This window comes from Bubalus kerabau, chromosome 10 (assembly GCF_029407905.1).
Source record: "Bubalus kerabau isolate K-KA32 ecotype Philippines breed swamp buffalo chromosome 10, PCC_UOA_SB_1v2, whole genome shotgun sequence".
Classification (NCBI taxonomy): Eukaryota; Metazoa; Chordata; class Mammalia; order Artiodactyla; family Bovidae; genus Bubalus; species Bubalus kerabau.
The window spans coordinates 26,817,937-26,833,548 of NC_073633.1; the positions used below are offsets into that span (position 1 = coordinate 26,817,937).

General features: G+C 44.2%; 1 protein-coding gene and 1 gene segment (V, D, J or C); both read right to left on the reverse strand.

Moving 5' to 3' along the window:
* Nucleotides 1-2,749, reverse strand: part of LOC129621090 (T cell receptor alpha chain MC.7.G5-like) — a 378,238-nt gene extending 375,489 nt beyond the window's left edge. Inside the window, exons 1-2 of the mRNA XM_055537116.1 lie at nucleotides 2,701-2,749; nucleotides 2,151-2,447 (exon numbers count right to left, since the gene is read on the reverse strand). Coding sequence (XP_055393091.1) covers nucleotides 2,151-2,447; nucleotides 2,701-2,749 — 346 coding nt within the window. The remainder of the gene's footprint in view (nucleotides 1-2,150; nucleotides 2,448-2,700) is intronic.
* A 2,295-nt stretch (nucleotides 2,750-5,044) lies between these two features.
* LOC129620744 (T cell receptor alpha variable 38-2/delta variable 8-like) lies at nucleotides 5,045-5,654 on the reverse strand. The segment is given in 2 exon segments: nucleotides 5,045-5,352; nucleotides 5,606-5,654. Coding segments are annotated over 2 exon segments (357 nt in total).
* Between the last annotated feature and the right edge of the window lie 9,958 nt (nucleotides 5,655-15,612).

Consider the following 15,612-nt stretch of genomic DNA (forward strand, 5'->3'; position numbering starts at 1 on the left):
TCAGTCATGGAATATCTTTTCCAACTTTATCATTCACTCAAAGTGGGCAGATAGAATTAAACGCTCCAGGAGGCGGGGTCTTCATAGCTATGTACTGGGGAGGGCAGATTCAGATCAGATCAGATCAGATCAGTTGCTCAGTCGTGTCCGACTCTTTGTGACCCCATGAATTGCAGCATGCCAGGCCTCCCTGTCCATCACCAACTCCCGGAGTTCACTCAGACTCACGTCCATCGAGTCAGCGATGCCATCCAGCCATCTCATCCTCTGTCGTCCCCTTCTCCTCCTGCCCCTAATCCCTCCCAGCATCAGAGTCTTTTCCAATGAATCAACTCTTCACATGAGGTGGCCAAAGTACTGGAGTTTCAGCTTTCACATCATTCCTTCCAAAGAAATCCCAGGGCTGATCTCCTTCAGAATGGACTGGTTGGGTCTCCTTGCAGTCCAAGGGACTCTCAAGAGTCTTTTCCAACACCACAGTTCAAAAGCATCAATTCTTTGGCCCTCAGCCTTCTTCACAGTCCAACTCTCACATCCATACACGACCACAGGAAAAACCATAGCCTTGACTAGACGAACCTTTGTTGCCAAAGTAATGTCTCTGCTTTTCAATATGCTATCTAGGTTGGTCATAACTTTCCTTCCAAGGAGTAAGCGTCTTTTAATTTCATGGCTGCAGTCACCATCTGTAGTGATTTTGGAGCCCAGAAAAATAAAGTCTGACACTGTTTCCACTGTTTCCCCATCTATTTCCCATGAAGTGGTGGGACCGGATGCCATGATCTTCATTTTCTGAATGTTGAGCTTTAAGCCAACTTTTTCACTCTCCACTTTCACTTTCATCAAGAGGCTTTTGAGTTCCTTTTCACTTTCTGCCATAAGGGTGGTGTCATCTGCATATCTGAGGTTATTGATATTTCTCCCGGCAGTCTTGATTCCAGCTTGTGTTTCTTCCAGTCCAGCGTTTCTCATGATGTACTCTGCATAAAAGTTAAATAAACAAGGTGACAATATACAACCTTGATGAACTTCTTTTCCTATTTGGAACCAGTCTGTTGTTCCATGTCCAGTTCTAACTGTTGCTTCCTGACCTGCATACAAATTTCTCAAGAGGCAGATCAGGTGGTCTGGTATTCCCATCTATGGACATACAAAGAAGTATTGGCATTGTTTTTTCTATTTTATTATTTTTTCCCTTTCACATAAGTAAGGTGGAATCATTTCCAGGTCCAGACATCCCTGGTTTCTTGGGGGATGTTAGGTGGTGACTCTGGCTAAGGCGGCTGCTTGGCTCCACCTTTAGACCTGGTTCTTCTAAACGGCTCACCTTCTCCCAGAAGCAGTGGTAGCATAACCAGAGATTAACATTTTTGTTTTTTAAAAATTATTAATTTGCATTTGCTGACAAGTACTAGCAGCACATGAAATCCCTTTGGACATGTTTGTTCTCTTTCCTTACCTTCTAGATCAGGCCAATTGTGCTTTAAGGAAATTTGAGAAAAAGAGGGTGGAATTAGGTTGAAGTCAGAAACAGAAAACAGTGAGATAAATGTGATGTAGTTTGTCACACTGTTTTGTAATTATAAAGAAATTAGATGTGGGTGCACACACACACCACAAAATTAGACAGCCCAGGCTGGGGGGTAAGTGTTGAAGAAATTCTCTAAGCCCAGAAATAGAAGATTTCTATTGTGTGTTTTAATCCTGATCAAAGCTGAGGAAAATAACAAATAAGATTTGTGGGGAGTATGAAACATTTGGTTTCAGATATATTGACTTGGATATGATCGTGGAACATGCAGATAGAGAATACAGCTTTAGTTAAAGCTATAAAAATCCCTGGATGGTAGTGACACAGAATATCTGACCTCTCCTATATAACAACAGGGTTTTGAAAGTTAAATACATATGAATGTAAATACTTTATAAAGCATTATGTACCTTCATTATTTTTATTACTATTTTGAGAACTTCATCTTATAGATATCCTTTCTGTGTTTGCTATAGGCAGATGGAATAATATTTTCTTCCTCTACAGAAGTCCATGATTTTCTGTTCCTCTTACCCCAACTGCTTCCCCCGACCTCTGCACAGATGCTGAGGTCTGAGGTTTCTGTAGGCCTCTCTCCGTTGCTCATCTCACCGTGCACCACTGTAAGCACAGAAATACATTGCAGCATCCTCCAGCTGGGAGTCTGAGATCTTGAGACTGAAGGCTTTGGCTTCTTTCTGGAAGTTCACAGAGTAGCGATCGTTGGTTGCATTCTGTTGTTCATAAGCATTTTGGTGAATAATGAAAACCGTCTCCCCTCTGGGAGGCTGTTTGTACCAGAACAAATAATAATCCCTCTCACTGGTGCTATATGTACAGTCCAGGGTCACTGTGCCTGTCTCCTGTACAGACTCTTCTGGTTGAGGCTGAGTGACCGTCTGGGCCACACTGGGTCCTGTGGGAAGGAGGAGAGAAAGGTCCGCACTGGGTGTCACAGGAGAGAGAAAGCAGGCAGATGTCCAAGCTGGTTCCCATTGCCACCCATCTTTCTTCTGCTTGATCTAAACTTCAATAAAATTCGTCAGCTTTCTTGCCCCCTGTAGCTTGGACCCATGAGGAAGTAACAAGATACCCGTGTTAATAATTTTTCTTCCTACTTCCCAGTCGTAGTGGCTGTTAGTAAAAGCAAATACATATGCTTTCCTTACCAAGATAGATGGAGACCACGGCTGCCCACAGCAAACCGGGGCCTGCCATGCTGGCAGCTCTCTCCTTCAGGGAGATAAAAGCCTCTTGTTCTCATCAGAACCTTGGTGACATCCTGGCTTCAGAACAGGAACTGGTGTGTCAGATGGGCCGTTGATTCTCTGTTGTCAACCGTGCAAGCAGTGCCCTCTTCAGGTCATGGAAATAATTACTGAGGCAATTCCTATGATGATTCACTCCTCTACATAGAAGGAACTTGGTTTAGTCAAGAAATCTGTTCTATAAGGAGTCTGTGACCATTGGAGAGAAGGGATTCAAGGATTCACTATTAGAGAAGAACTTGGAGGAGATAAAGTTTTGAGGTGTGCTTATGGGACCAATATGATTTGACCAGCCTGATATATACATGAAAGGGAAATTTGGGTGAGTGGAAAAGCCAGAAAAGAAAATCAAGAGACTGAGATGCTTATGGGTTGGTAAGGAGAATAGATGGACTGGAATAGAGGTATATTTTGAGAAGAAGTAGGAATGAGGTTTAAATAATGAGGATGAGCCGATTCAGGGACAGGGATAATGATATTAGTAAAACTTGAGACCTGATAAGTAAGGATATGATCATACATCTACAGAGACTGAATTTTCATAAATACGATCTATTTCACTATCTTTTGAAAAAATAAGGTGTCAACTTCTATTTTTCCAGTTACATAATCACTCAAGTACCCACCTGCTCTTGTTAGAAATCAGCCCAGTAAAGTTTACCTTGAACTTTCTTCCGTTCTTTCTCTATCAAAATTTTAAAGCACCTCTGTTTTAATTTTTTCTCCTCACAACCCCAAAAAAGGAGCCTAAAGCAAGGATTCAGGTGAAGGCAGTTTATTTAGCAAGTGATCTTAAGAAGCAGAAATGAGAAAGGAGATAGTGCAGTACTGGGGCTTGATTCTGCCAGGATCTCCAAGAAACATACAAGATGCATCTCAGGATTATCGTTGGAAGGCAAGAATCTGTGTGTGCATCCATCCCTTTTCCTTCTGGTTGCTGCCTGCTGGCAGGGGTGGTAATTCCCCTTTAGTTTCAGGCTGTGCTTGCCCATGGACTGAATGAGCTCCCAAGGAGTCAGAGAAGGCCCTGGGGTATGAAGTAAAACTAAGACACAGTGGATGCTTAATGTTGCATGTTATCAGCTTGAGATGAGTCCCAGTGTCCACAGATTTGTCACAGCTATTGATAACACCAGACCTAGGTATTTGGATGTGACAGTAAGGCACATGAGATATTTGTTACAGAGCTCGCTTTGACAGTACACAGATGTGTGCTTGTCACATGTTATTTACACTGTGTCTCTGAGTATTCAAGGTTGTGACAGGCTGCAATGCATCTGAAACACTTGACACACGAGGTGGTATGACCTGAGCTTCAGGCCCCACTCCTTTAAGTGGTACTCATCTTCTCCCTCCTCTGCGATGCTCTCCAAACTTCTGTGTATCAGACAGAACTTTAGCAAACTCAAATTCTTACCAGGTGTGGTGGCCCAGACCCTCACTGCTGAGAGGCCTCTGTTCTTAGTTTGTTCTTTTTAGACCTTGTTGCCACAGTGACCATTTGCTGTTTTTACTGGGCCTGGAAATACCCCATGTGAAACACTTGCATTCCAGACATATTCATTTTTGTTTTCATTGTGCTGCAACAACCTGGTACTCCATGATAATCAGGGTCAAAAACCCCTCCACCTAGTAATTCCTGTCTTTGCCTGCTGGACCATCAGCTCAGGAATTCAAAGTGACCTAGGTGACAGTCAGAGCTGCAGGTTCAGTGAAATCAACCTAGGTTATCTGTTAAGTCTGTGGTGAGACCAGTGGGGTCCGTCCCTGGTTATGTCCACACTGTCACAACTCTTGTATACTAAAATAGGTATCTTTTTCTGAAGAGTTTCAGTTTTGGTCAAGGAGGACAGTTAAAAGACAAACACCTATGAACAACTTGGAAAAGATTAAGATTCTTGGAGGTACGAGTTCCCAGGAAAATTATAAAGATTTGCTAGACAGAAGAAATGCTTCAGAAATCGAACTGATCACATATACCATATGAAGCTATGAGGGTTACAGATGATATCATGAATGAAGACATCTCGTAAAACAGGAAAGTACTATACATGTTATTATATTTACTTAAGGACTACAAGTCACAGACATTCATCTCTCTGTGTTTCTTATATTTAGATAGGAACAACTATTATTTCAAGGAGAAGTCAATGATTTTCTGTTCCTCTTACCCCAGCTACTTCCCCCGACCTCTGCACAGATGCTGAGGTCTGAGGTTTCTGTAGGCCTCTCTCCGTTGCTCATCTCACTGTGCACCACTGTAAGCACAGAAATATATTGCAGCATCCTCCAGCTGGGAGTCTGAGATCCTGAGACTGAAGGCTTTGGCTTCTTTCTGGAAGTTCACAGAGTAGCGATCGTTGGTTGCATTCTGTTGTTCGTAAGCATTTTGGTGAATAATGAAAACCGTCTCCCCACTGGGAGGCTGTTTGTACCAGAACAAATAATAATCCCTCTCACTGGTGCTATATGTACAGTCCAGGGTCACTGTGCCTGTCTCCTGTACAGACTCTTCTGGTTGAGGCTGAGTGACCGTCTGGGCCACACTGGGTCCTGTGGGAAGGAGGAGAGAAAGGTCCGCACTGGGTGTCACAGGAGAGAGAAAGCAGGCAGATGTCCAAGCTGGTCCCCATTGCCACCCATCTTTCTTCTACTTGATCTAAACTTCAATAAAATTCATCAGCTTTCTTGCCCCCTGTAGCTTGGACCCATGAGGAAGTAACAAGATACCTGTGTTAATAATTTTTCTTCGTACTTCCCAGTCGTAGTGGCTGTTAGTAAAAGCAAATACATATGCTTTCCTTACCAAGATAGATGGAGACCACGGCTGCCCACAGCAAACCGGGGCCTGCCATGCTGGCAGCTCTCTCCTTCAGGGAGATAAAAGCCTCTTGTTCTCATCAGAACCTTGGTGACATCCTGGCTTCAGAACAGGAACTGGTGTGTCAGATGGGCTGTTGATTCTCTGTTGTCAACCGTGCAAGCAGTGCCCTCTTATGGTCATGGAAATAATTACTGAGGCAATTCCTATGATGATTCACTCCTCTACATAGAAGGAACTTGGTTTAGTCAAGAAATCTGTTCTATAAGGAGTCTGTGACCATTGGAGAGAAGGGATTCAAGGATTCACTATTAGAGAAGAACTTGGAGGAGATAAAGTTTTGAGGTGTGCTTATGGGACCAATATGATTTGACCAGCCTGATATATACATGAAAGGGAAATTTGGGTGAGTGGAAAAACCAGAAAAGAAAATCAAGAGACTGAGATGCTTATGGGTTGGTAAGGAGAATAGACTGGAATAGAGGTATATTTTGAGAAGAAGTCGGAATGAGGTTTAAATAATGAGGATGAGCAGATTCAGGGACAGGTGCCGGGAGCCAGCATGAGGATCTCCGCCTGTGGCAAAGGTCATGAGGAAGGAGGCTCGGCATACACAAAGGCGGGATTGAGCCTCAGGAGTCCCCCTGGAAATTCTCGAGCATCTACCCCCAAAACCAGAGTCTGCCTACTTTACTGCTTTGTGCTCTCACCTACACCTCTGACTTTACGGGGGGCTGTCCCCTACCACCTCGCTCTGAAAAAGAGTTAACTTACAGCTCCAGTTAATAATTCCTGGGCGTGACAGGAGTGTTTCAACCTACAAACTCCTCTGAAGGTTCTCTAGCCTGCCTGACAGGTTTGTCCGGCCACATGTGATTGTTCACAGCCTCCCAATTGTGAGAGGCATGAGATGCTTTAAACCTTTTAAAAACAGACTTTTTTTGAGAAGTTAGAAAATTTTTACTATAGTATTAGTGGGCTAGTTAGGAATTATACCAGTGGAGGGTTTCATTGTTGAGCCAAAATTTGCTGCTACATCTCCATATCCCATGCCCCTTATACACATTAATGAATATAACTAACATATAAGAGAAGTAAGTATTAACCTTTGATATTAATCACGTTAGACCTTAGGAGCAATGGCTGTGCTTTGCTGGAGCAGCCGTGAAGAGATACCCCACACCCAAGGTAAGAGAAACCCAACTAGGACGGTAGGGGTTGCAAGAGGGCATCAGAAGGCAAACACACTGAAACCATACTCACAGAAAACTAGTCAATCTAATCACACTAGGACCACAGCCTTGTCTAACTCAATGAAACTAAGCCATGCCCGTGGGGCAACCCAAGACAGGCGGGTCACGGTGGAGAGATTTGACAGAATGTGGTCCACTGGAGAAGGGAATGGCAAGCCACTTCAGTATTCTTGCCTTGAGAACCCCATGAACAGTATGAAAAGGCAAAATGATAGGATACTGAAAGAGAAACTCCCCAGGTCAGTAGTTGCCCAATATGCTACTGGAGATCAGTGGAGAAATAACTCCAGGAAGAATGAAGGGATGGAGCCAAAGCAAAAACAATACCCAGCTGTGGATGTGACTGGTGATAGAAGCAAGTCTGATGCTGTAAAGAGCAATATTGCATAGGAACCTGGAATGTCAGCTCCATGAATCAAGGCAAACTGGAAGTGGTCAAATAAGAGATGGCAAGAGTGAATGTCAACATTCTAGGAATCAGTGAACTGAAATGGACTGGAATGGGTGAATTTAACTCAGATGACCATTATATCTACTACTGAGGGCAGGAATCCCTCAGAAGAAATGGAGTGGCCATCATGGTCAACAAAAGAGTCTGAAATGCAGTAGTTGGATGCAATCTCAAAAACGACGGAATGATCTCTGTTCGTTTCCAAGGCAAACCATTCAGTGTCACAGTAATCCAAGCCTATGCCCCAACCAGTAACGCTGAAGAAGCTGAAGTTGAATGGTTCTATGAAGACCTACAAGACCGTTTAGAACTAACACCCAAAAAAGATGTCCTTTTCATTATAGGGGACTGGAATGCAAAAGTAGGAAGTCAAGAAACACCTGGAGTAACAGGCAAATTTGGCCTTGGAATACGGAATGAAGCAGGGCAAAGACTAATCGAGTTTTGCCAAGAAAATGCACTGGTCATAACAAACACCCTCTTCCAACAACACAAGAGAAGACTCTATACATGCACATCACCAGATGGTCAACACCAAAATCACATTGATTATATTCTTTGCAGCCAAAGATGGAGAAGCTCTATAGAGTCAGCAAAAACAAGACCAGGAGCTGACTGTGGCTCAGACCATGAACTCCTTATTGCCAAATTCAGACTTAAATTGAAGAAAGTAGGGAAAACCACTAGCCCATTCAGGTATGACCTAAATCAAACCCCTTATGATTATACAGTGGAAGTGAGAAATAGATTTAAGGGCCTAGATTTGATAGATAGAGTGCCTGATGAACTATGGAATGAGGTTCATGGCATTGTACAGGAGACAGGGATCAAGACCATCCCCATGGAAAAAAAATGCAAAAAAGCAAGATGGTTGTCTGGGGAGGCCTTACAAATAGCTGTGAAAAGAATAGAAGCAAAAGCAAAGGAGAAAAGGAAAGATATAAACATCTGAATGCAGAGTTCCAAAGAATAGCAAGAAGAGATAAGAAAGCCTTCTTCATCAATCAATGCAAAGAAATGGAGGAAAACAACAGAATGGGAAAGACTAAGGATCTCTTCAGGAAAATCAGAGATACCAAAGGAACATTTCATGCAAAGATGAGCTCGATAAAGGACAGAAATGGTATGGACCTAAAAGAAGCAGAAGATATTAAGAAGAGATGGCAAGAATACACAGAAGAACTGTACAAAAAAGATCTTCATGACCCAGATAATCATGATGGTGTGATCACTGACCTAGAGCCAGACATCCTGGAATGTGAAGTCAAGTGGGCCTTAGAAAGCATCACTACGAACAAAGCTAGTGGAGGTGATGGAATTCCAGTTGAGCTATTCAAAATCCTGAAAGATGATGCTGTGAAAGTGCTGCACTCAATATGCCAGCAAATTTGGAAAACTCAGCAGTGGCCACACGACTGGAAAAGGTCAGTTTTCATTCCAATCCCAAAGAAAGGCAATGCCAAAGAATGCTCAAACTACCGCACAATTGCACTCATCTCACATGCTAGTAAAGTAATGCTCAAAATTCTCCAAGCCAGACTTAAGCAATATGTGAACTGCGAACTTCCAGAAGTTCAAGCTGGTTTTAGAAAAGGCAGAGGAACCAGAGATCAAATTGCCAACATCCGCTGGATCATGGAAAAAGCAAGAGAGTTCCAGAAAAACATCTATTTCTGCTTTATTGACTATGCCAAAGCCTTTGACTGTGTGGATCACAATAACTGTGGAAAATTCTGAAAGAGATGGGAATACCAGACCACCTGATCTGCCTCTTGAGAAATCTGTATGCAGGTCAGGAAGCAACAGTTAGAACTGGACATGGAACAACAGACTGGTTCCAAATAGGAAAAGGAGTTCATCAAGGCTGTATATTGTCACCCTGTTTATTTAACTTATATTCAGAGATGAGAAACGCTGGACTGGAAGAAGCACAAGCTGGAATCAAGATTGCAGGGAGAAATATCAATAACCTCAGATATGCTGATGACACCACCCTTATGGCAGAAAGTGAAGAGGAACTCAAAAGCCTCTTGATGAAGGTGAAAGTGGAGAGTGAAAAAGTTGGCTTAAAGCTCAACATTCAGAAAACGAAGATCATGGCATCCGGTCCCATCACTTCATGGGAAATAGATGGGGAAACAGTGGAAACAGTGTCAGACTTTATTTTTCTGGGCTCCAAAATCACTACAGATGGTGACTGGAGCCATGAAATTAAAAGGCGCTTACTCCTTGGAAGGAAAGTTATGACCAACCTAGATAGCATATTCAAAAGCAGAGACATTACTTTGGCAACAAAGGTTCGTCTAGTCAAGGCTATGGTTTTTCCTGTGGTCATGTATGGATGTGAGAGCTGGACTGTGAAGAAGGCTGAGCACCGAAGAATTGGTGCTTTTGAACTGTGGTGTTGGAGAAGACTCTTGAGAGTCCCTTGGACTGCAAGGAGATCCAACCGGTCCATTCTGAAGGAGATCAGCCCTGGGATTTCTTTGGAAGGAATGATGCTAAAGCTGAAACTCCAGTACTTTGGCCACCTCATGCGAAGAGTTGACTCATTGGAAAAGACTCTGATGCTGGGAGGGATTGGGGGCAGGAGGAGAAGGGGACGACAGAGGATGAGATGGCTGGATGGCATCACTGACTCGATGGACGTGAGTCTGAGTGAACTCCGGGATCTGGTGATGGACAGGGAGGCCTGGCGTGCTGCGATTTATGTGGTCGCAAAGAGTCGGACATGACTGAGTGACTGATCTGATCTGATGATCTGTGGTGCCCGTGTGATTAGATTGACTAGTTTTCTGTGATTATGGTTTCAGTGTGTCTGCCCTCTGATGCCCTCTTGCAACACCTACCATCTTACTTGGGTTTCTCTTACCGTGGGCGTGACGTATCTCTTCACGGCTGCTCCAGCAAAGTGAAGCCAATGCTCCTTACCTTGGACGAGGGGAATCTCCTCACCACCGCCCTTCCTGACCTTCAACGTGGGATAGCTCCTCTAGGCCCTCCTGTGCCCGCGCAGACATGGCTTGGGTTCAGTCCTCCCGGCCACCGCCCCTGGCCTCGGGCTTAAGGGCGTGGGGTACCTCCTCCTGGCAGCTGGGGCTCGCCAAAGCGCAGGCGGCTGCAACGGGCGCGCCAACGCCCAGGCGAGAGGAGCTACCCCACATCCAAGGTCAGGGGCAGAAGCCGGGAGGACCCCATGCTGAAGGGCAGCGGTGGAGAGGAGTTACCCCACGTCTGAGGTCAGGGCAGCGGCCGAGAGTGCCAGATTGCGATGGCGCAGGAATGGCAGAGAGGAGCTACCCCACGTCCGAAGTCAGGGGGAGCGGCCGAGAGGAGATACCCAGCGTCCGAGGTCAGGGGCAGTGACGAGAGGAGTTACCCCGCATCCGAGGTTAGGGGCGGCCGCTGGGACAGAACTTTAGCAAACTCAAATTCTTACCAGGTGTGGTGGCTCAGACCCTCACTGCTTAGAGGCCTCTGTTCTTAGTTTGTTCTTTTTAGACCTTGTTGCCACAGTGACCATTTGCTGTTTTTACTGGGCCTGGAAATACCCCATGTGAAACACTTGCATTCCAGACATATTCATTTTTGTTTTCATTGTGCTGCAACAACCTGGTACTCCATGATAATCAGGGTCAAAAACCCCTCCACCTAGTAATTCCTGTCTTTGCCTGCTAGACCATCAGCTCAAGGAGTTCAAAGTGACCTAGGTGACAGTCAGAGCTGCAGGTTCAGTGAAATCAACCTAGGTTATCTGTTAAGTCTGTGGTGAGACCAGTGGGGTCCGTCCCTGGTTATGTCCACACTGTCACAACTCTTGTATACTAAAATAGGTATCTTTTTCTGAGGAGTTTCAGTTTTGGTCAAGGAGGACAGTTAAAAGACAAACACCTATGAACAACTTGGAAAAGATTAAGATTCTTGGAGGTACGAGTTCCCAGGAAAATTATAAAGATTTGCTAGACAGAAGAAATGCTTCAGAAATCGAACTGATCACGTATACCATATGAAGCTATGAGGGTTACAGATGATATCATGAATGAAGACATCTTGTAAAACAGGAAAGTACTATACATGTTATTATATTTACTTAAGGACTACAAGTCACAGACATTCATCTCTCTGTGTTTCTTATATTTAGATAGGAACAACTATTATTTCAAGGAGAAGTCAATGATTTTCTGTTCCTCTTACCCCAGCTACTTCCCCCGACCTCTGCACAGATGCTGAGGTCTGAGGTTTCTGTAGGCCTCTCTCCGTTGCTCATCTCACCGTGCACCACTGTAAGCACAGAAATACATTGCAGCATCCTCCAGCTGGGAGTCTGAGATCCTGAGACTGAAGGCTTTGGCTTCTTTCTGGAAGTTCACAGAGTAGCGATCGTTGGTTGCATTCTGTTGTTCATAAGCATTTTGGCGAATAATGAAAACCATCTCCCCACTGGGAGGCTGTTTGTACCAGAACAAATAATAATCCCTCTCACTGGTGCTATATGTACAGTCCAGGGTCACTGTGCCTGTCTCCTGTACAGACTCTTCTGGTTGAGGCTGAGTGACCGTCTGGGCCACACTGGGTCCTGTGGGAAGGAGGAGAGAAAGGTCCGCACTGGGTGTCACAGGAGAGAGAAAGCAGGCAGATGTCCAAGCTGGTCCCCATTGCCACCCATCTTTCTTCTACTTGATCTAAACTTCAATAAAATTCATCAGCTTTCTTGCCCCCTGTAGCTTGGACCCATGAGGAAGTAACAAGATACCTGTGTTAATAATTTTTCTTCGTACTTCCCAGTCGTAGTGGCTGTTAGTAAAAGCAAATACATATGCTTTCCTTACCAAGATAGATGGAGACCATGGCTGCCCACAGCAAACCGGGGCCTGCCATGCTGGCAGCTCTCTCCTTCAGGGAGATAAAAGCCTCTCGTTCTCATCAGTACCTTGGTGACATCCTGGCTTCAGAACAGGAACTGGTGTGTCTGATGGGCTGTTGATTCTCTGTTGTCAACTGTGGAGGCAGTGCCCTCTTATGGTCATGGAAATAATTACTGAGGCAATTCCTATGATGATTCACTCCTCTACATAGAAGGAACTTGGTTTAGTCAAGAAATCTGTTCTATAAGGAGTCTGTGACCATTGGAGAGAAGGGATTCAAGGATTCACTATTAGAGAAGAACTTGGAGGAGATAAAGTTTTGAGGTGTGCTTATGGGACCAATATGATTTGACCAGCCTGATATATACATGAAAGGGAAATTTGGGTGAGTGGAAAAACCAGAAAAGAAAATCAAGAGACTGAGATGCTTATGGGTTGGTAAGGAGAATAGACTGGAATAGAGGTATATTTTGAGAAGAAGTAGGAATGAGGTTTAAATAATGAGGATGAGCAGATTCAGGGACAGGTGCCGGGAGCCAGCATGAGGATCTCCGCCTGTGGCAAAGGTCATGAGGAAGGAGGCTCGGCATACACAAAGGCGGGATTGAGCCTCAGGAGTCCCCCTGGAAATTCTCGAGCATCTACCCCCAAAACCAGAGTCTGCCTACTTTACTGCTTTGTGCTCTCACCTATACCTCTGACTTTACGTGGGGGCTGTCCCCTACCACCTCGCTCTGAAAAAGAGTTAACTTACAGCTCCAGTTAATAATAATTCCTGGGCATGACAGGAGTGTTTCAACCTACAAACTCCTCTGAAGGTTCTCTAGCCTGCCTGACAGGTTTGTCCGGCCACATGTGATTGTTCACAGCCTCCTAATTGTGAGAGGCACGAGATGCTTTAAACCTTTAAAAACATATTTTTTTTTGAGAAGTTAGAAAATTTTTACTATAGTATTAGTGGGCTAGTTAGGAATTATACCGGTGGAGGGTTTCATTGTTGAGCCCAAATTTGCTGCTACATCTCCATATCCCTTGCCCCTTATACACATTAATGAATATAACTAACATATAAGAGAAATAAGTATTAACCTTTGATATTAATCACGTTAGACCTTAGGCTAAGCAAATTCTTTCCTTAATTAAAACCCATTACACCCTCACCCTATAGGAATGTAACTTTATCTGGTGCCTTCGGAAGGTGGCGTCTGTTTTAAGAATAATCACCCCTGGAGAAATAAGTGTTCTGGTTGACTGACCGCTGTCACAAGGAGAGGGTCATAAATTGTCAGCAGGCCCCCTGGCCAGAAGATGATGTAACACCCCTAAGACCTTTGTATACATTTGTATGAAGCGCCTGATTTTTATAAAAGTCAGGACTGCTGACCCTGCATGACTTTTGTATTACATCTCTGTGTATAAAAACTGGACCCTGGAAAATAAAGAATGGGATCAGTTCCTCGAAAGACTGGTCTCCTCATGTTATTCTTTCTTTCACCTTCTGGCTGAATTCCCATCTGGAGCACGGAGGCCCACCAAGCCTACTAATTTTGCCTGGGCTTCTAAGATCTGACCGGGGAGGCCTTAGTGTCTCCTCTCCCTTGGGAGAATGGGAAGACGCCTGTGGCCTACGTGGGTGGTGCAAACTTCTTGTCTTGAAGTTTTATTGGTTTTCTGTGTAAACCAAGATATTCAGCCTGTTTTCTCCACTGAACTTTCTCACTGAGCTATCCTTATTTTATTACTCTTTATATCTCTAATTAATATTTAATTAAAGCTATTGTTTCCTGATTGCCGAAGCCATCTCCTCTTCTAATTGCCTGGATCAACTGGGGCTGGACCCTGGCAGAAAGGGATAATGATATTCATTAAAATTGAGATTGATAAGTAAGGGTATGATCATACATCTACAGAGACTGGATTTTCATAAATATGATCTATTTCACTACCTTTTGAAAAAATAAGGTGTCAGTTTCGATTTTTCCAGTTATGTAATCACTCAAGTACCTGCCTGCTCTTGTTAGAAATCAGCCCAGTAAAGTTTACCTTGAACTTTCTTCCGTTCTTTCTCTATCAAAATTTTAAAGCACCTCTGTTTTAATTTTGTCTCCTCGCAACCCCAGAAAAGGAGCCTAAAGCAAGAATTCAGGTGAAGGCAGTTTATTTGGGAAGTGATCTTAAGAAGCAGAAATGAGAAAGTAGATAGCACAGTATTGGGGCTTGATTCTGCCAGGGTCTCCAAGAAACATACAAGATGCATCTCAGGATTATCGTTGGAAGGCAAGAATCTGTGTGTGCATCCATCCCTTTTCCTTCTGGTTGCTGCCTGCTGGCAGAGGCTGTGCTTGCCCGTGGACTGAATGAGCTCCCAAGGAATCAGAGAAGGCCCTGGGGTATGAAGTAAAACTAAGACACAGTGGATGCTTAATGTTGCATGTTATCAGCTTGAGATGAGTCCCAGTGTCCACAGATTTGTCACAGCTATTGATAACACCAGACCTAGGTATTTGGATGTGACAGTAAGGCACATGAGATATTTGTTACAGAGCTCACATTGACAATCCACAGATGTGTGCTTGTCACATGTTATTTACACTGTGTCTCTGAGTATTCAAGGTTGTGGCAGGCTGCAATCCATCTGAAACACTTGATACACGAGGTGGTATGACCTGAGCTTCAGGCCCCACTCCTTTAAGTGGTACTCACCTTCTTGCTCTTCGATGCTCTCCAAACTTCTGTATATCACACAGAACGTTCAGATCAGATCAGATCAGATCAGTCGCTCAGTCGTGTCTGACTCTTTGCGACCACATGAATCGCAGCACTCCAGGCCTCCCTGTCCATCACTAACTCCTGGAGTTCACTCAGACTCAAATCACTTATGTCCATCGAGTCAGTGATGCCATCCAGCCATCTCATCCTCTGTCGTCCCCTTCTCCTCTTGTCCCCAATCCCTCCCAGAATCAGAATTTTTTCCAATGAGTCAACTCTTCGCATGAGGTGGCCAAAGTACTGGAGTTTCAGCTTTCACATCATTCCTTCCAAAGAAATCCCAGGGCTGATCTCCTTCAGAATGGACTGGTTGGATCTCCTTGCAGTCCAAGGGACTCTCAAGAGTCTTCTCCAACACCACAGTTCAAAAGCATCAATTCTTTGGCCCTCAGCCTTCTTCACAGTCCAACTCTCACATCCATGCATGACCACGGGAAAAACCATAGCCTTGACTAGACGAACCTTTGTTGCCAAAGTAATGTCTCTGTTTTTCAATATGCTATCTAGGTTGGTCATAACTTTCCTTCCAAGGAGTAAGCGTCTTTTAATTTCATGGCTGCAGTCACCATCTGCAGTGATTTTGGAGCCCCCAAAAATAAAGTCTGACACTGTTTCCACTGTTTCCCCATTTATTTCCCATGAAGTGATGGGACC